A 24254-nucleotide genomic window follows, 5' to 3' on the forward strand; every position below is an offset into this window, starting at 1 on the left:
TAAATTAGAAAGTTAAAAATTGCATGCTCTTTCTAAATCATGAAAGAAAAAAATTGGGTTTCATGCCCCTTTAAATCTGCAGAGCTCACAGCTGATTCCACTCTCTCTAATTACATTTGTATTTTTATAAACCATAATTTAATAAATTAGACAATTACTGTTCACATCAATTAGCAGTCAAAAGACACATATGTTATGCTGGGTACCAGTATAAAAAACTATACTCTTCCAATAAAGTTCCTTTCTAAAATATTCTGCTGCCATACATATTATCTACCAAAAGGGCATAAAATAAAGAAATTAAATTAATCTCCTTACTGAACATATTCAAAGCCTCTTTTCTTATCTGTTTATATGTAGATTTTTAATATAAACTGTTTTTTTTAGGTGACATGGGTTTCCAAGGTGAAAAAGGTTGGTGATTTATATTATTTATTTCACTTATATTAACCTTTATTCATTAATACATGTTGGGTTTGAATCTCAATTTCTTATGCAGTTCTAAGATGATTCCCCTAGAAAGTAATAGGGCATCCCATAAGGACGGATTGGATTAACACAATGGCATCCAAATCTACAAAAATGCTCGGTGTTAAGCAAATAAATATCAAAAAGAATGCTATTACATAGCATATAATTGCACCAACCAATTTACGGTTAGATTACAAGTGGCGTGCTGATTACACTCATATATACACTATCTGATAAAAAAGGTATATGGTATATCAAAAGGTATTTGAATGAAAAGTCTTATACTATACATACATGTGTCTAAATATATGTATGTGGGTATATATATATATATATCTATGTCTATATGTGTTTACATGTGTATTCATGTATTTATATACATATATACACACAAATAAACACATGTGCACACATGTATATATATATATATATATATATATATATATATATATATATATATATATATATATATATATATATACACTTTGGAGATTGTTCCAGATAAATACCTCTAAACATAAAAAATCATTTTTATTCAATTTTAATATTTCATGTGTTTTACTGTGTATTTACTGTAAATATTTTACATTTCAAAGTTCTCCACATAGGGGAAAATGTTTTTTGTATTCAAATAGATATATAGGTATTGGTATATATATTACAAAAAATAACCATATATATAGAAATATGTAGAAATATCTATTTAAAAAAGAAAAAAAACTTCTATGTAAAGAACATTGGAATGTAAAATATTCATAACTCACATCGGGTTGAGTGCACTTAGCCAAACGCAGTAGGGTTTTCGCACAAGCGTTGTGTTTTTTTTTTTATCAGCCCACTCAATTGAAGTCTATGGAGAGAAGAAGTTAGTATGATTGCGATATCCAAAGTCCTGAAGTTAGCGCGTGTCAGCTTTCACTTGCATGCAAACCATTTACTTTGCATTAGCGCTAACTCTTGCACATTAAATGTTTACTTCTAGCAGTGTTTGCGCCGGAGCGAAAGTGCTCAGAAGTGCGCCTTACTATATTAGACATCATGAACTTTACAATAAAAATAAACACAATTAATGAATTAATCATAGTTCATAGCAACAAATCATATATTGTTTCTTTACTTAATCAGGTGACAGAGGATTTCCTGGATCCCAAGGTAAGATTATTTAACTGTTACAAACCTTTACAGTATTCAGGGTTTTGGGTAGTATTCATTCTGAAATAAGTTCATTGGAGGATAACATACGATGGACTAAGATTTACATGAGTGCGTACAACTTTGGTGCGTATCTTCTAATGACTAGCTGATAGAAAATGTGTGTTAGTTTTAGTTGCCATATACATTCACCATATAACATTTAACTCTATTCTTCAACTTATAAATTGACAGGACTCTTTTTGAACCTATACAAGAGGACTGAGGTATCAGTCCTAATGGATATTTGATATCTGATATTACATATCTACCCCAATATCAGTTTTATAACTCTCTTCCTGGAGTGTAAGAAATGGAAGGTAGCTGAATAAACTTAGGAACTTATGAATATTCTAGCCAAAACAAAATGTGTTGTTACAGAATGACACACTAGTCCAGTTTCACAAGGGCTGGAGAAGTCAGTAAGGGTTACAGTGGCATTCATTTGCCAACCGTGAATCTCACTATAGATATAGCTTTAATAGACAGTCACTTCTCTATAGTCACTATAGGTATGGCTTTAATACACAATCACTTCTCTATAGTCACTATAGGTAAGGCTTTAATACACAATCACTTCTCTATAGTCACTATAGGTACGGCTTTAATACACAGTCACTTCTCTATAGTCACTTTAGGTATGGCTTTAATAGACAATCACTTCTCTATAGTCACTATAGGTATGGCTTTAATAGACAGTCACTTCTCTATAGTCACTATAGGTATGGCTTTAATACACAGTCACTTCTCTATAGTCACTATAGGTATGGCTTTAATAGACAGTCACTTCTCTATAGTCACTATAGGTATGTCTTTAATACACAATCACTTCTCTATAGTCACTATAGGTATGGCTTTTATACACAATCACTTGTCTATAGTTACTATAGGTATGGCTTCAATAAACAATCACTTCTCTATAGTCACTATAGGTATGGCTTTAATACACAATCATTTCTCTATAGTCACTATAGGTATGGCTTTAATACACAGTCACTTCTCTATAGTCACTATAGGTATGGCTTTAATACACAATCACTTCTCTATAGTTACTATAAGTATGGCTTTAATATACAATCACTTCTCTATAGTCACTATAGGTATGGCTTTAATACACAGTCACTTCTCTATAGTCACTATAGGTATGGCTTTAATACACAATCACTTCTCTATAGTCACTATAGGTATGGCTTTAATACACAATCACTTCTCTATAGTCACTATAGGTATGGCTTTAATACACAATCACTTCTCTATAGTCACTATAGGTATGGCTTTAATACACAATCACTTCTCTATAGTCACTATAGGTATGGCTTTAATACACAATCATTTCTCTATAGTTACTATAGGTATGGCTTTAATACACAATCACTTCTCTATAGTCACTATAGGTAAGGCTTTAATACACAATCACTTCTCTATAGTCACTATAGGTACGGCTTTAATACACAGTCACTTCTCTATAGTCACTATAGGTATGGCTTTAATAGACAATCACTTCTCTATAGTCACTATAGGTATGGCTTTAATAGACAGTCACTTCTCTATAGTCACTATAGGTATGGCTTTAATACACAGTCACTTCTCTATAGTCACTATAGGTATGGCTTTAATAGACAGTCACTTCTCTATAGTCACTATAGGTATGTCTTTAATACACAATCACTTCTCTATAGTCACTATAGGTATGGCTTTTATACACAATCACTTGTCTATAGTTACTATAGGTATGGCTTCAATAAACAATCACTTCTCTATAGTCACTATAGGTATGGCTTTAATACACAATCATTTCTCTATAGTCACTATAGGTATGGCTTTAATACACAGTCACTTCTCTATAGTCACTATAGGTATGGCTTTAATACACAATCACTTCTCTATAGTTACTATAAGTATGGCTTTAATATACAATCACTTCTCTATAGTCACTATAGGTATGGCTTTAATACACAGTCACTTCTCTATAGTCACTATAGGTATGGCTTTAATACACAATCACTTCTCTATAGTCACTATAGGTATGGCTTTAATACACAATCACTTCTCTATAGTCACTATAGGTATGGCTTTAATACACAATCACTTCTCTATAGTCACTATAGGTATGGCTTTAATACACAATCACTTCTCTATAGTCACTATAGGTATGGCTTTAATACACAATCATTTCTCTATAGTTACTATAGGTATGGCTTTAATACACAATCACTTCTCTATAGTCACTATAGGTATGGCTTTAATACACAATCACTTCACTATAGTCACTATAGGTATGGCTTTAATACACAATCACTTCACTATAGTTACTATAGGTATGGTTTTAATACACAATCACTTCTCTATAGTTACTATAGGTATGGCTTTAATACACAATCACTTCTTGATAGTCACTATAGGTATGGCTTTAATACACAATCACTTCTCTATAGTTACTATAGGTATGGCTTTAATAGACAGTCACTTCTCTATAGTCACTATAGGTATGGCTTTAATACACAATCACTTCTCTATAGTCACTATAGGTATGGCTTTAATACACAATCACTTCTCTATAGTCAATATAGGTATGGCTTTAATACACAATCACTTCTCTATAGTCACTATAGGTATGGCTTTAATACACAATCATTTCTCTATAGTCACTATATGTATGGCTTTAATACACAATCACTTCTCTATAGTAAATATAGGTATTGCTTTAATACACAATCACTTCTCAATAGTCACTATAGGTATTTCTATACACTATCTCTTCACTGTAGTTACTATAGGTATGGCTTTAATACACAATCACTTCACTATAGTCACTATAGGTATGGCTTTAATACACTATCACTTCACTATAGTGACCATAGGTATGGGTTTAATACACAAACACTTCTCTATACTCAGTGTAGGTATTTATTTAATACACTATCACTTCACTATAGTCACTATAGGTATGGCTTTAATACACAAACACTTCTCTATACTCAGTGTAGGTATTTATTTAATACACTATCACTTCACGATAGTCACTATAGGTATGGCTTTAATACACAATCACTTCTCTATAGTCACTATCGGTATGGCTTTAATACACAATCACTTCTCTATAGTCACTATAGGTATGGCTTTAATACACAATCACTTCTCTATAGTCACTATAGGTATCGCTTTAATACACAATCATTTCACTATAGTCACTATAGGTATGGCTTTAATACACAATCACTTCTCTATAGTCACTATAAGTATGGCTTTAATACACAATCACTTCTCTATAGTCACTATAGGTATGGCTTTAATACACAATTACTTCTCTATAGTTACTATAGGTATGGCTTTAATACACAATCACTTCACTATAGTCACTATAGGTATGGCTTTAATACACAATCACTTCTCTATAGCCACTATAAGTATGGCTTTAATACACAAACACTTCTCTATAGTCACTATAGGTATGGCTTTAATACACAATTACTTCTCTATAGTCACTATAGGTATGGCTTTAATACACAATCACTTCACTATAGTCACTATAGGTATGGCTTAAATACACAATTACTTCTCTATAGTCACTATAGGTATGGCTTTAATACACATTCACTTCACTATAGTCACTATAGGTATGGCTTTAATACACAAACACTTCTCTATACTCAGTATAGGTATTTATTTAATACACTATCACTTCTCTATAGTCACTATAGATATGGCTTCAATACATAATACAATATTATTTGACATGAAAATTAAAAGTAATGTGAATCTTTCTTCAAACTGTATGATTTCAACTGGAAATGGTACACCTGAAACTGATAAATGTTGATTTTGAAATTGCCATTTTATTTATGTTTTTCTTTAGATCATATAATGTGCATAACTTAATTTTGCAACCTTTAGGAAAGCAAAACATAACAATTTACACTTTCTCTTGTTTCTAATAGGAGCTCCAGGTCTCATTGGTCACCCTGGTTCAGAAGGACCAAAGGGACAAAAGGGAAATTCTGGTGAGTGTAAATCGATACAGAGACATGTCACTGCATTAATGTAAAATGCATTGATGTAAAACAGTTTGAAAGTTATAAATATATATTTTTTAAAAACTCTCCAAATACAAATACCAAAGAAAAGCATGTAAAATATTTACATCTGCTACAGTTTATGATTTCTGCAAAAATGTCTGCCATGCAATGTAATTTATGTCTTAGCCTCAGGTAGGACTGATTAACAATCCTACTCAAATTCTGAGACTCATAACACACAGGCCTACTGATATCCTACTACACATAGAAAAATTTACAGCCCTGCTAACCTACTGCGCATGAATATATTCACTGGCCTTTTGACATACTACACATGGGTAGATTCACAGACCTACTGTCCTACTACATATGGGAAGATTCACAGTCCTACGTACTACCCTTGGGTAGATTCACAGGCCTACTGATCTACTACACGTGGGTAGATTCACAGGCCTACTGACCTACTACACATGGGTAGATTCACAGTCCTACTGACGTAATACACATGGATAAATTCATAGGCCTACTGTCCTACTACACATGGGTAGATTCACAGGACTACTGACCTTCTACACATGGGTAGATTAACAGGCCTACTGACCTTCTACAGATCGGTAGATTCACAGGCCTACTGATGTACTACACATGGGTAGATTCACAGGCCTACTGACATACTACACATAGTTAATTCACAGGTCTACTGACCTATTACACATGGGTAGATTCACAGGCCTACTGACGTACTACACATGTGTAGATTCACAGGCCTACTGATGTACTACACATGGATAGATTCACAGACCTACTGACATACTATATATGGTTATATTCACAGGCCTACTAACCTATTACACATGCAAAGATTCACAGGCCTACTGGAGTACTAAACATCGGTAGATTCCCCAGTCATCTGACATACTACATATGGATAGATTCAAAGGCCTACCGAAGAACTACATATGGGTAGATTCAAAGGCCTACTAAAAAACTACATATTGGTAGATTCACAGGCCTACTGACCTACTACACATGGGTAGATTCACAGGCCTACTAAGCTGCTACATGAAAGGGAGATTCACATGCCGATTGAAGTGCCTCACATAATATAGAAGCACAGGCCTACTGATCTCCTGTTACATATAATAGATTCATAGGCCTACTATACAGCTGCAGATAATACAGAATCACAGTCTTACTGATCTTTACAAGTGAATAGATTCATAGGTCTACTAAACTGCTAAACATAGGATAAATTTGAGACTACTGAACTGCTAAACATAAGATGATAGATTCCCAGGCCTACTGAACTGCTACCTATAAAATACATTCACAGGCCTACTGAACTGCTTCACATATAATAGATTTACCGGCTTCTGAACTGCTAACTATAAGACAGATTCAATGGCCTACTGAACTGCTACATATATAATGTATTCACATGCATACTGAACTGAAATAGATTTACAGGCTACTGAACTGCTAACTATAAGACAGATTCACCGGCCTACTGAACTGCTACATATGTAACATATTCACATGCCTATGGAACTGAAATAGATTTATAGGCTACTGAATTGCTACATATAACATAGATTCACATTATTACTGAACATTTATAAATAGGAAAGAGTCGCAGGCCTAGTGAACTGCTAGATATAGTATAGATTCAGAGGCCTAGTGAACTAATATACCAATTGTAGATTCATAGGCCTACTGATTTTCTGTCACACAAAACATAAATTCCTAGATCTACTGGTATCCGGCTACCTATTAGATAGGAAACAATGACATTTCATAATCTTGTAATTTCTTGGTTATATCTACTTGTAGATTCCTTAAAACCACACCACTTGTATGTCTTTGTGATGCTGTGTATTCATGTTAAATAAGCACTCAAACATATCTTACGGTCAGGGAGAATCATGAAGTAGATATTCAACAAAAATTGTAAGAAAATGTACAAACAGACCCATGCAACACACACAAGTTGTTTTAAAAATTGTATTAAATGTATTTAATTTAGTTTATAGGGTTTGACATTTCATATTTCTTTAATAAACTGCTGTATCATTTTCATTAAGAATCTATTTACGTCATAAATTAGACAATGCCATTATAATGTGGTTGTATTGACATTGCCTCTATTTTCACTTGTATATGTATAAATATATGATTTTAATATTTTCCCTGTAGGTGACACTGGCACAGAAGGACCAGCTGGGCAAAGGGGAAGAGAAGGATTACCTGGACCTCGTGGTGAGCCTGGTCCCCAAGGTATTGGTGAAAAAGGAGACAGAGGTATGATATTTTTAATATATATTATTTGTTTTTAAATTAAAACGTGGTGTTGCATTGTTTGCACATAATTTTTCAAGGTACAATATATAAAGAGTTATAATTTAATGGACATTTTATATTTTTAACTTTATTTCCAAGCCACAACAGAAGTTCCTGTTGCAATTAACATGTTATAAACATAAAGCTGAATATATGTTTATGAAGCATATACAATTTACACAAAACATGTAAGAGGTGTGTCTAGTGAATATAATGGTTTTAAACAACATAAAAAAAGATTTCTGTGCTTTATGAAGCAATCTGTATTTACTGATCAATGATCTATACAAGTGCTTCTTATTAGGATATATATGCTATTAAGAACTATCTATCATTTGACTTATTCGCTGATCACACTATAGTCAATGCCATGACAATATATATACATAAATGTGTTGCTTTTTATGATTTTTATAAAGCTTCCTCTGCTAATTTTGTAGTTTTTCCGGCCAACATATTAATATGAGCAGTGTCTTATTAATGACTTAATGTATTCAAATTCTCAAGAGTACTTTTTGTTATGTGTGTATTCAATTATTATTGAAGAAATGGTTGAAACACCTGACATTCTCTTTGATGTGTGCAGGCACGGCAGGTGAGCCAGGAATGCCAGGAACACCAGGCTTACCAGGATCAATTGGAATGAAAGGTAATCTATATAAAATTAAACCCATGGCAGCCCCTTAGTCATGTAGTCTGAGTTCATTATAAGTCTGCAGTGTCTTTGTAAGATATTTAACCATTTATCTTTAAAAAACAGTACAAAAAAAGTTAAAATATTTTTTAGTATGGTGAACAACATTTATAACAATTTGACTTTCTTTTTCCTACAGGTACTATGGGTCTTCCAGGTCCACAAGGTTCCCCAGGTTTGTATATTTTTAGAACTTACATTTTTTGTTATTTTTTATACAACAGTGATAATGAGTTAAAGGGAGTTAAATACCCAAAGTATTAATAATGCAAATACAAATTATAAAAAAGTAATTTGTTACAATTTGCACAGCCATTCTAGATGTTCTACAGTTTACTTGTGTAAAAATGTTATACTAGATATGATTAAATGGACAATGAAGTCATTATTTTATATTCATAGTATACTTCAGCAATTAACACATTACAAAATATCTGCATTAAAAACTATTATTTTGTTGCAAATGTTGCATTATATTGCAGTTCAGGGGCAACCATTTGAAAGGTTTTTGGATTAGTATGTTTAGCTTATCCATTTTGTTGTTGGGGATTAGGCACAGATATAAAGAAAAACACTTGCATTAACTATATAGAATGTTGTTGTAATATGAGAGTTCTGGATCCTGCAGGCAGGGACGGAACTGTCATTAGTGCAGCAGGTGCAGTAGCACAAGGGCCCAAGTATTGAGGAGGGCCCATAGCAGCCAATCTATACATGTGCATGTAGAATGTGTACAATCCTAATGCAAGGGAGTCTTTTATTAGTGCAGATTGCAGAACTATCTATCTACTCAAAATCATTATACAGATAAGAATGTATTGCTTACAACTAAGTTACCTTTGGGGGCAAAAAATAATTTTGCACCAGGGCTCTCTGTTAAATAGTTCTGCTACTGACTGCAGGATACAGTCCAGGCTATCTGGGGACACTAGAAAAAATACAGATTTGAAAGTTAAATACTAGCAAAACAAATAATGAAAGTTAATTACATTGATTATTTTCTAGGTAAAAATAAATTAAACATTTAGCGGTTAATGTCCCTTTAAAAATCCTGTAAGCTTTTTCATGTTGTAGGAATGGTAAAGCAGTGAAATATTTTTTTTTCTTTCTAATTTCAATGTGGTCTCTCATTAAAAACAAACTGTATAACCCTGTTGCAAATTCAGAAGGTAATTACAGATGTGACACATAACTTCCAAGGCCCCCACCTCATGACATTTACAATGGAAAACCAAACTAGGAACTACAACCAATGTATTAATTCAATAAGCTTAAGTGCAGCTAATTAAATGGAGATTGTATCCCGCTCTATTGCAAGAGAATTTTCTGGAAATCATAGATTTAGGTTTATTGAAGCAGAGCCATGTTACAAACTGTTTTAGTGTTGTTACAGAGCGGCGGTTGTTTTCCATGTAGATCATTTAAAGCTGTTATTTATCTTTCTATAGGTTCTCCGGGTCAGCAAGGATACAGAGGTGAAGCAGGTGTTGCAGGTCCTAAAGGTATGATCCTATGGTGATATATAGACCAAAATTCTAGCACATACACTGTGCTCAATGTATTAAAGGGACATTCCAGTCAAAATTAATATGCACATAGATGAATTACATCTTTGAATAGAAACATATTTGCAATATACACGTATTGTCAAAAATGCTTCTAGTAAAAGTTACCACTGTTTAAGTGTTAACATTTTTCTCTGCACGTGCATGTGAAGCGCAGCTAGATATACTCAGTGCACGAGCATTTGTAACACTGCAGCTGCTCAGAGCACCAGTCATTACCAGATGGTACAATAACCTTAGGCTCTCTGAGAAAGTGCTGTGTTTAAAATGCTGGTGGTGCATGGTGCATACTTAAATACACTTTTAAACAGCTATAGTTTTTATCAGAAGCATTTTTGCTTATATATGTATATTCTATTCAAAACTCTTCAAAATTCTATTCAAAACTGAAATGCATCTCTATGTGGATTCCAATTTTGGCTGGAATGTCCCTTTAAGCAGCTAATGCTGCCTTTGAGCTCATACAAGCCTGCTTTCCGCAATGTTAAAAGCAGTGGTCATCCATCTCTGCCATCTCTAAGTTGGCAGAGAGAAATCTCCCTGAACACATTTTTTCAGGTTGATTAACAGGCCCTTCTCTCACGCAATTGGTCGATGCAAAGCCGGACAGGTTTTCAAGTTGAGAATCTTATCCTCACAGGCTTTGTACATGGGGAGCTAATTGAGAAGCTATCTGTTTTTGATCCTAGACTAAAGACATATTTTTTTTACAAAAATTTTGTTTTATATTTAATATTACAAATAACTACCACAAAGTCACTGCTTTGACATTTGATTTAATGTAGGCAAGTTGCATAGAAATATAAATGTCGCATGACCAAAGTATCATACAAGATACATTTAAATAAAAATAAATGTTCTGCATAAAGCAAAGTAAACCAGTACAACTAGCTTGCAAAATATATATTTATATATATTTTTTAATAATCAAGTCGGTACTTATTATTTCAAGGATATTCTTATTTTTGACAATTATTTTCAGACTGATATGTTAACAGTAATGTTTTTGCAACAGGTGACAAGGGTTCTGCAGGTCCACCTGGAATTAAAGGTACGAATATGTCTATTACTGAAGCAGCAGTCTCATTTTGTGTATTCAAGTGAAGTGTTTACTGTAATAATACTGGGACTGATGTTATTGCTAAGATAAATGGTATGGAGTGTGTCATTTATACTATTTTCCTCTCTTCTCAGGTGATCAAGGTGAAAAAGGAAATCGTGGACTCACAGGTCAGTAATTACCTGGGTAACTTAAATACAAATTAAATTATATCCACTGCAAGAATGTTGCATGCAATTTAAAAATATATATTATTAAATCTAAAATATTTATAAAATACATAAAATATTTATATATAATATAAAATGTTATGTATATATAATACAACGGTCAAAGTATGCAAATAAAATGGTCCTAGTATACAAAATGATAAAATATGTCCTCTATAAAGTAGTACATTAGGGATGGACGAATGTGTAAATTTCCGAATTCGAATTTTAGAACGAATGTTATTACCGAAATTCGAATTATAAATCCGGATGTTGATAAGAAAGAATATTCTTCAAAATTCTGTAATCGAATGCTATTTACAGTTTTTGAATGTCACTTTCGAATTCAAATGTTTATAATTAGATTGAATGTCCACATTCGAAATTTCGAATTTAACATTCTATTTAACAAATACTATTCAGAAGTTCAATAGTTCATGTGGTAGGGAATCTAGTAAATTGATACACAATAGATATAAATATATCATTTTGAATGTTTCTATATAGATTATTGCATAATTCGAATATTACATTTAAAGAAAGCATTAGAAATACTATTACAAATATAAATTTGAATTTTTCGAAACAAATATTTTCGAATGTAATCGTAAAATTTGAAACCGAACATTCAAAAATCGAATGTTAGAATGTTATGTAAGTATTCGAAATTCGATTAGAATGAGCGAATGTGTTAAAATTTCTTTCATTTTTCGAATGTTGCGAAACATTCGCCCATCCCTATAGTGCATGTATACTAAAAAGGAAAGAAATGTGAAAAGCATGTATGTCAAGTCAATGGAAAATTATACATTGTTGTCAGAATGCAATCCAAGTGTTTTGTTCCCATAATCATCTAAAAACAAAATTTTACAGTACATACATAATTAGTTAATAAGCAAAACGTTAGATACATTGTGGTTGCAAACTTAAAGGGATATGAAACCCAAAAAATGTTCTTTTTTGATTCAGACAGAGCAAACCATTTAAAAAAAACTACAATTTACATCTATTATCAAATTTGCTACAGTCCCATGATATTCTATGTTGAAGAGATACCTAGGTAGGCATCTGGAGCACTATATGGCAGGAAATGGTGCTCCCTTCTAGTGCTCATGCAAATAAATAAAATTCTTGCAAAACTGCTGTCATATAGTGCTCCGGAAATGGGCCGGCTCCTAAGCATATGTCCCTGCTTTTCAACAAGAGATTACAATAGAACAAAGAAAAATTGATACTAGAAGTAAATTTAAAAAGTTGTTTAAAATCACATGCTCTATCTGAATCATGAAAGAAAACATTGGGTTTTATATACCATTAACAACTAATAAAAACAACAAACAATAGTTGATACTACCACTTTATAACTTTACATTCTGAAATTTGATTCAGCACAAAATATTTAATGGTAAAAAATGTAGTTTTATTTAACAACATTTGCTACATGGTGGCTTAATCTTTCTTCCAAAAACAAGTTGTTGTTTTTTATTTAGAAACATTATGCTTCCTATTTATATTTCTTAAGGATAAACTATTATTTGCACTTTTTTCCTTTTTTTATTAATTGGAAATTATTATTTACAGGAGAAACTGGACCAAGAGGATTACCAGGTCCAAGTGGAGAAGCTGGAGCAAAAGGATCTGCAGGTTTAATATTTACTATATTTCTGGGTGTATGCAAAAACGGTTTATAGGACTAGATCAAATGCAAGTTTTCTTTATCGCTAACTGTGAAAGCAATGGCTGTAACATACAAAACATGTAACCCCCCCCCCCCTTATCAGTGGGTAATATTTCAATTATTGATTTGCTTGCAATAGTCACAATGGCTAGACTTTATAGATGTCACGTGTTCAGTGCCAAGTAAAATTAGTAGACCTCTAGTATATAATCATGGGTTTGTTTTTAGGTCCAGCAGGGCCAGATGGACATCAAGGACCAAGAGGTAAGTTGTTGAATTAATTCTAAAAATCCACTTTTTTTTCTTCAAACACTAATACTGTATGCTACTAATTATACCATAAATGTATATGTTCCTCTCTACAGATTTCTTTATTAGTGATAGTTTAAAAGCTTACAGTTGTAGGTAAAATATAGACTTGTTTAAACTACAAAGTTTTTCTATTTTTTCTGTCTTCACGATCAAAAAAAAATCTGTCATTTCCAAAATAAATATGCTCTAAAGGAGCATTAAATACAGTAGACTTGCATAATAAATAAATCCATAATAAAAAAAAAGACGATATACCTGCTCTTACAATAAGCAATAGTTTTATTTTCTGACAAATAAGAGCATTTAATTTTTTCCATTGTCCTCTGTATCCTGTCACAGCCATCAGCCAATCATAGAATCATATATGTATACATTTTGTTTTCTGGCACATGCTCAGTAGGAGCTGGTGTCTCAGAACATGGGCATATAAAAAGATGGTACACAATTTGATAATGAAAGTATTGGAAAGATTGTTTGTTTTTTTATTGCATGCTCTGTCTGAAACATAAAAGTTTAATATTGACTTTAGTGTCCCTTTAACTGGAATATAACCTATCCCATAGACTGATACTTTGGGGAAAGATTGCATTTTGTAGGAAAAATATGATTTGCCTTTGTGTATATTCCCTTTTTATTACTTCTTTTAGGAGATGGTGTATTGATCTCTTGCTGTTACACAATACAATGATTTAATACACACATAAGGATTTCACATAGTATTTTAAAAAAATTACTATTTTTATTTATTTAGGTGAACAAGGGCTTCTGGGATTGCCTGGACCAAGGGGTCCACCTGGTTCATCTGGAGATCCTGGAATGCCAGGTGAGAAAACATCTATGATTCTATATGAAATCACATAGATATTCATATTACCTTTGTGGCTTTTGCTATTTGTTATACTCAATATTTCCTTTTGGGTATACCTGAGGGACGCATTGAGTAATGAGGTATAAAATTATACAAGCAGTAGTGACATCATTTTTGTGAGTGATATTCATCACTTTATGCTGTTTACTAAGGACTTGATCACATTTAATTTGCACAACTAATAAATGACAATAACAACAAAAATTTTAATAGTCTTTACTACAAGTTGTTGAAATGTAACCTCATGTGGGATCTAAGCAATCTATCTCTTTAAGAGGTCAGTAGGAGTTCTTAACTTGCTTGTATATTTTGATATTTGGAGAGCAAATTAATAGTATGTGATTAAACAAATTTGTTCTACTGCTTTTCATGATATTAGTCCAGTTTCCGGTTATTATATTACACTCAAAATCTACTATACACTCAGTATAAAATATATTATATCCATTTGTGTCATATTTTTTCAAATATATAATTGAAAGTGATCATAAAATTATTGAAAATTCTCTGGGGAATTAGCTCTTAAACGTTTGCTCTTTGTTTATAATATGTGTAGAACTTAGATGACTATGAACTTTGTGAATGAAAGGCTGAGTGCACATGGAACAATAAGTCAGTGAGAGCTGACAATATAAATAATTAATTTACTGCTGGAATTCAAAACTCAAATCGAATTGCACATAAACCTTTCTGTTTAGTTGATTCTTCAATTATTCATGATATGAAAGCAGATCCTTTTGCATCCTTATACCATACTGTTTTTGTAGCTCAATATTAAAGTAATTTTTCTTTTACATATTTATCTAAATATTTCTGATTCACTTTTCTAGGACTTCCTGGAGCTCAAGGACCACCAGGTATCTTTGTATAATAACCTACTCTAGCTAAATATTATTATACATCTTACATAGAAAATAGAACTGTAGTCAACCATGACAGAAAGTAACTTTCATTCGTTTTTTAGTTTTTTTATGGTCACCACTGGTAGTGATTACGTTATCTAAATGAACAAATGTGAATAATTTGGCACTCAATATATTACTTTTTGTAAAACTCTGACAATCAAATTAAATGTGTTGTGGTGTAACTGTTTTAAGAACTCCACAGTCCTCGTGGGCTGCAAAGAGATTAAGTCACACCCATCGTTCTGTTTGAGTATAGGTGAGATAATCAAAGTCGCTGAATCCGATTAGCTTACTAATAATGATGACGAAATACATTTATATCCTGACCTAGGTGTAGTCTTTAAGAACTGGAGCTCATAAAGTATAACGTGAGCTCAATAGCTGAGCTAAATCTATTAACACAAATCACATATCTATTAAAAAAAAAGTAACCAAAAAAAATCTATGCGTCAGTTATCACATATTTATAATACAATTAAGAAAACTAATAATTCAAATAAGCCAATAAGAAAATTTAGTATCTATTTCCAACACTGATTGTATTGGCAAGCTTCTGTCACTCTTTTGCCCACCATAAGCTTTATGAATCTGTCAACTTGGGCCTTATAATGATAAGATCTACAATGGTTGAATATGCTGTCTATAATGGATATATATATATATATATATATATATATATATATATATATATATATATATATATATATATATGTGTGTGTGTGTTATATATATAGCACCATTTAAAATGCAATACATTCAATTATTAATTATTTTGACTACTTTAGGACCACCAGGAAATCCAGGCAGACCAGGATCCAAAGGTACAGTGACTGCAAAAGAAATGATATATTTTTCCTTATAAAAAAGGGGCATGTTTATTTTCATCTTGATGCTAGTACTTAGTAATTCTTAGTGTAGCCCTGCCCCCAGTGTTTTAAGAGCAGAGGATTTTCAAAACCTACATACTGTGCATAAGCAAATCTGACTCCTTGTTCTTTAGTCTATTCACTAGCCTAGAAGTTTTAAGGCATCAGGCTAAGATACAACTCCTCCTCCTTGTAGGGCTTTGACAGGAAAGACAAATATACTGTACCATGGGTAGAACTTGCTGATTGGTGGATTACATTTAGTCACCAATTAGTAACCGCTACCAAGATGCTGAACCAAAAGTGGGCTGGCTCCTATGCTTACATTCTTGTTTTTTCAAATAAAGATACCAAGAGAACAAATAAAAATTGATAGTAGGAGTAAATTAGAAAGTTGCTTAAAATTATATGCTCTATCTAAATCGTGAAAGTTTAAAGTTAACTAGACTATCCCTTTAAATATTTAATTAAACATAAATGCACAATATAAAATATTGCAGTGCTCATTTATTTATTTATAAAATATTTTACCAGGAAGGATACATTGAGATTTTTGTTTTCAAGTATGTCCTGGGTCCATAAAACATTGCATTTATACAATAGGGTACAATAAAATACAAAAACAATATTTATACATAATATTTGTTAAAGGACTAGTTATCACAGTAGATTTGTTAAAGGACCAGTTATCACAGTAGATTTGCATAATCAACAAATGCAAGATAACAAGACAATACAATAGCATTTACTCTGAATTTCAAATGAGTAGTAGATTCTTTTCTAACACATTTCAAAGTTATGTATATTTCCACTCCCCCTGTACCATTTGATAGCAATCAGCCAATCACAAATGCATATACGTATAGTCTGAGTTCTTGCACATGCTCAGTAGGAGCTGGCGACTCAAAAAAAGTGTAAATATAAAAAAGACTGTTCACATTTTTTTAATGGAAGTAAATTGGAAAATTGTTTAAAATTATATGATGTATCTGAATCATGAATATTTAATAAAACCTGAGTGTCCCTTTAACTCAAAAATTGGTAAAACAAATAACTAATTTAGTGTTTTTAAAGGCAAACTTTTTACACCATGAGCCTAATCATTTTTTAATATAGAGTCATTATATATAGTGTATCCCCCTCTTGTATAAAAATATTTCTCTGTGTGTCTGTATATACTTTATCAATATTTTAAACATTTTACCACTAATCTATTTCACAGGTGACTCTGGAGAACCAGGAAGAGTTATCAACCAAGGTATGTACATATCTATCACGTCTCCTGGACACCACTCCAAAACATGCATATTATCCCCCCCCCCCACCCCGAAAGGATAAGCCTTATTATTATGAATCATTTATCCCAGCTCAAAAATAATTCTGAAACAATATGTGTATGTAAGTTTTATTAGGCTTATCCTACTTAAAGGGTCATCAAACACAAAATATGTTTTATAAGCACAGTATTAAGATTATTCCCCGCCTCCCCCTAGCCACGGTGCTGCCATGTTGAAATCAGTTATTCACTGCATTCCAGTGCTGACCAGTTTACACATGTGCAGTAATTCTCCTTCAGATACCTGCAGTGTAACCTAGGTTACAATATGGCAGCACCCATGATTAGAGGTAGGTGCATGAAATGTATTAAATATTTAGCGTACCTTTAAGGTTTGGGAACCACAGAACAGACATTGAATGCATATGATATGGCTGTTCTCTGAATACTGTATATGTCTTTTTTTTTTTTTTTTTTTTTTTTTTTAAATATTTTATTTATAAATTTCACATGATGAACACATATATTTTTCAAAGAATGAAAACAAAAAGATGGTGTCACACAGGACCCATTCAATAATGACATACAGCTGAAAAAAACAAAAATTAGGTATCTCCATTAATTATGTTATGAGTCAATTGTTCATACTTTTATATCAACCAAACTAAACATAAAAATACAACAAAAACCCATCAAAAACAAGGAGAGTGGGAAGAGAAAAAAAAAAAAAAAAAAGAAAAAAATACTGTATATGTCTAAGCCAGGGATGGATTTTTCACGATGCTCATGTTTTTAATTGCAATGATCTTCAGGATGTAAATATAAGCTGATAGGTAGGAATGGGAATTTGGAGAAGACCCAGTTGAATGTTGTAATAAATAAGTACAGCCCTTAAGTAAACAAAAAAATTCTAATGTAATGTTTCTTGGGGAAACAAGTACTGGAGATGCTGATTAACATAAATTACCATTAATAATTATGCAGCATAACTCACACTAAGACAATGTTTGGTTATAAAATAACTTTTCATATATATTCGTTATTATGCACATTGATCTGAACTTTTAAACTATGCTGGTAGGATACCAAATAGGAATCAACCCTAGGTATATCATTTGAAAAGGTTGGAAACAATATTTTAGAAATATAATGTTACTTTTTCTGGGTCAACAGCAGAATCTCTAAGTAAAACCAAGTTCCACTGCTTTATTTCTGCAAAACCCTTTAATATGAAATTTGCATTTACTTTGCAACTATTTTTATTCCAGAGGGTAACACTTTTGCTCTTCCCGGACCTCCCGGACCTGCCGGTCCTGTTGGCCCACCAGGATCACCAGGAGTTCCAGGTATGAAGATGTGATCACAGTTGCTTATGTCTTGTGTAATGCCATGCATAAGGGAAGCAAACTGCGTCATTGCTGACCAATAAGACCAATAAATAGCATCCTGGTTTACTAAACAGGCTAGCAAATAACAGCACTTCTTGCTAAGAAGAAAACAAATAAAATCATAATCAGGTCAATCAATAGCGAATAATTATACATTCAAATTATTATTATTATAAAGCATAATTTCTTGTTATGTAGACATAGAAATATTAATATGCCCTGCTTAGCAGGCTAACAAATAGGAACACCTTACACTTAGCAGATCACCCAATAGTACACTTCTCATTGAGAATGTAATTAAATAAAAACAAGTCTTACTAAGAATTATTTATTATTATTATTTATTTATAAAGCACCAACAGATTCCGCAGCACTGTCCATGAGTACAAAGATTAAAGTACAACAGTGATACAATAGAATACAATACAATATAATACACCACACAAAAGTTAACAAACAAATACAGAGGGAATTGAGGGCCTTACAATCTAGATGGATAGTAGGGTGAGAAACAGGAGGTGAAAACTGCAAAGGTGAGAATGTAAGTACAGAGTTAGATGGGGACAATTATTAGGTAAGTGTAATTAATTTGTTACTAAGTTGGGTGAAAAGGTTCCCTGAACAAAAAGGTCTTTAGGGAGCGTTTAAAGGAGGAGAGGTTAGGGGAAAGTCTGACAGGTCGAGGAAGTATGTTCCAGAGGGTTGGTGCCACACGAGAGAAGTCCTGTAGTGTAGCATGGGAGGAGGTGATGGTAGAAGATGCAAGGAACAGGTCATTGCTGGATGTTAGAGGGTGAGCTGGAGTATATTTGTTGATGAGTGAGGATAGGTAGGGGGCAGCATTGGTGATGGCTTTGTAGGTCAGGGTGAGAATTTTTTATTTTATTCTGCTGTGAATAGGGAGCCAGTGAAGGGACTCACAGAGAGGTGCAGCAGATACAGAGCATCTGAAGAGGTGGATTGGCCTGGCAGAGGCATTTAGGATGGATTTAAGGGGGGATAGGCAGTAGAGCGGAAGGCCAGTGGTAGGTTATTACAGTAGTCAAGTCGGGAAATTAACAGGGAGGGGGTTAGCTGTTTAGTAGTTTCAGTGCTTAGAAACGCTCAGAATGTCAACATATAATAATGCTTCTTGTTAAAGGGATATAATACTCATATGCTAAATCACTTGAAACTGATGCAGTATAACTGTAAAAAGCTGACAGGAAAATATCACCTGAGCATCTCTATGTAAAAAAAGAAGATATTTTACCTCACAATTTCCTCAGCTCACCAGAGTAAGTTCTGTGTAAAAAGTTATACTTCAGCTGTTGTCCAGCTGCAGGTAAAAACAAATGAAGAAATTAACTGTAGCCAATCAGCATCAACAGTGCTAAGGTCATGAACTCTTTTACTGTGATCTCATGAGATTTGACTTAACTCTCATGAGATTTCATAGTAAACTTTTTTAAACTGAATAGGGAAATAACAAGAGTGTGCATGAGGCTCACTCCATTGCCTGTCCCAGGACAGACATACTGATTTTCTGCTTTAAGTCCTTTACAATGGGGTGTGAATACTTAGGACATTTTGAGGTAAAATATCTTTCTTTTTTACATAGAGATGTTCAGGTGATATTTTCTAGTCAGCTTTTTGCAGCTATGCTGCATCACTTTTAAGTGTTTCAACATTTGGGTATCATGGCCCTTTAAGCATGTCAACAAAGAGCACACTAAGAAGGCTGACAAATAACTAAACTTGTTATTAAACAGTTAAATAACACTTTTTAGAAGCAGATCAAAAAAGTAGAAAGACTTCTTACTAATAATACCTCATATAGTAAGACTTCATACTAAGTGGATCCACGTATAGCAAAACCTGACAGTAAGGAAACTCATAAGTAAAAAGAATTCTTACTAAAAAGGCTGACAAATGGAACAATGAAATATCAAAATAATGAATACTGAGATTATATAAGAAACAAGCAATAGAATGTTAAAAGTGAAACAAAGCTAAAACTCTATGTCACAAATAAAAGCACCGGTTTATAGGATGAAGCTATGGGGCAGATTTATCAATCTCCGTATGGAGCTTGATGCCCCTTGTCTAAAGACCGCTGCTCCATAACTTGTCCGTCTGCTCTGAGGCGGCGGACAGAAATCAACCTGATCGAATACAATCGGGTTGATTGACACCCCCTGCTAGCAGCCGATTGGCCACAAATCTGCAGTGGGCGGCATTGCACCAGCAGTTCACAAGAACTGCTGGTGCAATGATAAATGCCGACAGCGTACGCTGTCGGCATTTATCGATGTGCAGTGGACATGATACGCTACATCGTATCATGTCCGCTCACACATTAATAGATATACCCCTATGTGTTTTAGTTCTAGCCATACATTTTTGCAATTCTCCAACATTATGATGAATTAATGTATTTTATTGCATTAATGTATTTTAATATGTTATTAATTGTCACTTCTATAAATTCATACTTTTTTCCCCCTTTTTTTTTAAAAAAACAGGTCCAGTTGGCCCAGCTGGTCTTCCAGGACAACCAGGTAAAAAGTATTTCAATAAAAGCAGGGAGGTAAAATTTATAATTCCAAATTAAATACAATGTAACTCCCAAAAATCTCAATATTATGTTTTAAGGTGCAAAAGGAGCTCGCGGTGAACAAGGAGAACAAGGTTTTACCACAAGACAAGAAGGTAAGATTCACATTTTTGCTTAGAGGCCATTAGAAATATAGATATCATATTGTTACATCAAGACTAATTATGTATAGACAAAAGGCCAGTATCATTCAGTATACGCAGTGTTAATGCTCTTTAAAAAGAGAAGATGCTTGTTATTAGATGGTGTGGAGATAGAATGTCCCTTTAAACAGGTAATAATGTCATACTAAATGCTAGTTAAAGTCAACACGATCTCTTTTGTGTATAATGTTTGTCCCACACTCTTTAGAGAGGCCAAAAACAGATACTGTAACCTGAAAATCAAATTTGCAGTATTTTGATAACCAAAGTTACAGAATGTGCTTCTTAGTTTCTCTCTCTCTCTCTAAGGAGCCTGGGACAAAATAGAATTTTACACAGAATTCATAGATGCTTAAAGGAACAGTCTAGTCAAAATGAAACTTTCATGGTTCAGATAGGGCATGCCATTTTAAAAAACTTCCCAATCGACTTTTATCATTAAATTTGCTTTGTTCCCTTGGTGGTATTTTTGAAAAGCTAAACCTAGGCAGGCTCAAACTGATTTCTAAACTGTTGAAAACCGCCTCCTAGCTCAGAGCATTTTGAAAGTGTTTCACAATTAGACAGTACTAGTTCATGTGTGTCATATAGATAACATTGTGCTCACTCCCATGGATTAATTTAGGAGTCTGCACTGGTTGGCTAAACTGTATGTCTGCCAAAAGCACTGAGATAAGGGGGCAGTCTGCAGAGGCTTAGATACAAAGTAATCACAAAGGTAAAACATATATTAATATAACTGTGCTGGTTATGCAAAACTGGGGGATGGGTAATAAAGGGATTATCTATCTTTTTAAGCAATAAAAATTCTGGTGTAGACTGTCCCTTTAAAGGGCAATAAATACAGTAGATAATAGCATAATCAACAAATGCATGATAAAAAAAAATGTCAAAATTATGTCTATTTCCACTCCTCCTTTATCATGTGATAGCCATCAGCCAATCACAAATGCATATACGTATAGTCTGTGAATTCTTGCACATGCTTAGTAGGAGCTGGTGACTCAAAAAGTGAAAATATAAAAAAGACTGTGCTCATTTTGTTAATGGAAGTAAATTGGAAAGTTGTTAAAATTGCATGCTCTATCTGAATCATGAAAGTTTAATTTTTTCTTGAGTGTCCCTTAAAGAGACATAACACTCATATACTAAATCACTTGAAACTGATGCAGTATAACTGTAAAAAGCTGACAGGAAAATATCACCTGAGCATCTCTATGTAAAAAAGGAAGATATTTTACCTCACAATCTCCTCAGCTCAGCAGAGTAAGTTCTGTGTAAAAAGATATACTTCAGCTGCTCCCAGCTGCAGGTAAAAAAAAAAAAAGAAATGAACAGCAGCCAATCAGCATCAGCAGTGCTGTGGTCATGAACTCTTTTACTGTGATCTTATGAGATTTGACTTAACTCTCACAAGATTTCATAGTAAACTTCCTTAAACTGAATAGGGAAATAATATGAGTGTGCACAAATGCTCGCTCCTTTCGCTGTCCCGGGACAGACATACTGATTTTCTGCTTAGAAGTCCTTTACAATGGGATGTGGCTACTGAGGAACTTTTGAAGTAAAATATCTTTCTTTTTTACATAGAGATGTTCAGGTGATATTTTTTAGTCAGCTTTTTACAGTTATACTGCATCACTTTCAAGTGTTTCAACATTTTAAGTGCACAATACAATATATATCTTTAAAATGTTTACTAAAAAGAGGAGACTCTTATGGTAAGAAGAGATGATAAAGTCTAGAGATATAAATACATTTCAAGGGTCAAAAATTGTTGTATCATGCATTTGTAAAGGGGCATTGATTTTTTTCGCCCACCCCCAAAAAAAAGTAAATTAAATTTACTTTTTACTAATGTTCATTGGTTGATAGGCACGTCCTCCTAATGTTAATTGGCTAATAGGTACAACTCTCACAGCTATGTGATGACAAGTTAAAATGCATTATGAAAATACCTATTTTATAGGAGACAAAGGGGCATATTTATCAAGCTCCAAATGGAGCTTGATGCCCCATGTTTCTGGCGAGCCTGCAGGCTTGCCAGAAACAGCAGTTATGAAGCGGCGGTCACAAAGACCGCTGCTCCATAACCTGTCTGCCTGCTCTGAGCAGGCGGACAGTCATTGTCGCAATTCAACCCGATCGAGTACGATCGGGTTGATTGACACCCCCCTGCTGGCGGCCTATTGGCCGCGAGTCTGCAGGGGGCGGCATTGCACCAGCAGCTCTTGTGAGCTGCTGGTGCAATGCTGAATACGGGGAGCGTATTGCTCGCCGTATTCAGCGAGGTCTGTCAGACCTGATCCACACTGTCGGATCAGGTCTGAAAGACCTTGATAACTAGAGGCCAAAGAGTGCAATGTCTAGAGCCAAAAATAACTGATATGGATAGAAATGCAGGGAATAAAAAACAAATCAAGGTCCTTCAAATCTCAATGAGTATATTCATAATTTATTTGAACTATGTATTTGGCACTTGCAGTTACATTGAATATGTATTTTTCACAGTTGCCTACAGTGCTCCTCAATCTATACAAGGACCCCCAGGACTTCCGGGACCACCAGGTCCTCCAGGTTTGTACAAAATATATGCTAATATGTTTTTTAACAATTTGCTTTAATACAATTGCCAATAAAGTAGAAAATACAGCACTATACTGCTGCATTGTTATTACA

The 24254-nt window shown here is 33.5% G+C and overlaps 1 protein-coding gene across 4 annotated transcripts in view; it reads left to right on the forward strand.

Annotated features, from left to right (window-relative positions):
• Positions 1 to 24254, forward strand: part of COL17A1 (collagen type XVII alpha 1 chain) — an 82643-nt gene that overhangs the window by 32010 nt on the left and 26379 nt on the right. For all 4 annotated transcript variants that reach the window (XM_053692428.1, XM_053692431.1, XM_053692430.1 and 1 more), the window contains exons 20-38: positions 388 to 414; positions 1597 to 1623; positions 5601 to 5663; positions 7872 to 7976; positions 8602 to 8664; positions 8849 to 8884; positions 10158 to 10211; positions 11290 to 11325; positions 11469 to 11504; positions 13125 to 13187; positions 13450 to 13485; positions 14285 to 14356; positions 15232 to 15258; positions 16092 to 16127; positions 17395 to 17430; positions 18717 to 18794; positions 21341 to 21376; positions 21471 to 21527; positions 24087 to 24152. In XM_053692428.1, the coding sequence (XP_053548403.1) occupies positions 388 to 414; positions 1597 to 1623; positions 5601 to 5663; positions 7872 to 7976; positions 8602 to 8664; positions 8849 to 8884; positions 10158 to 10211; positions 11290 to 11325; positions 11469 to 11504; positions 13125 to 13187; positions 13450 to 13485; positions 14285 to 14356; positions 15232 to 15258; positions 16092 to 16127; positions 17395 to 17430; positions 18717 to 18794; positions 21341 to 21376; positions 21471 to 21527; positions 24087 to 24152 (954 nt within the window). The remainder of the gene's footprint in view (positions 1 to 387; positions 415 to 1596; positions 1624 to 5600; positions 5664 to 7871; positions 7977 to 8601; positions 8665 to 8848; positions 8885 to 10157; positions 10212 to 11289; positions 11326 to 11468; positions 11505 to 13124; positions 13188 to 13449; positions 13486 to 14284; positions 14357 to 15231; positions 15259 to 16091; positions 16128 to 17394; positions 17431 to 18716; positions 18795 to 21340; positions 21377 to 21470; positions 21528 to 24086; positions 24153 to 24254) is intronic.

The sequence above is a fragment of the Bombina bombina genome, chromosome 9, assembly GCF_027579735.1.
Source record: "Bombina bombina isolate aBomBom1 chromosome 9, aBomBom1.pri, whole genome shotgun sequence".
Lineage (NCBI taxonomy): Eukaryota > Metazoa > Chordata > Amphibia > Anura > Bombinatoridae > Bombina > Bombina bombina.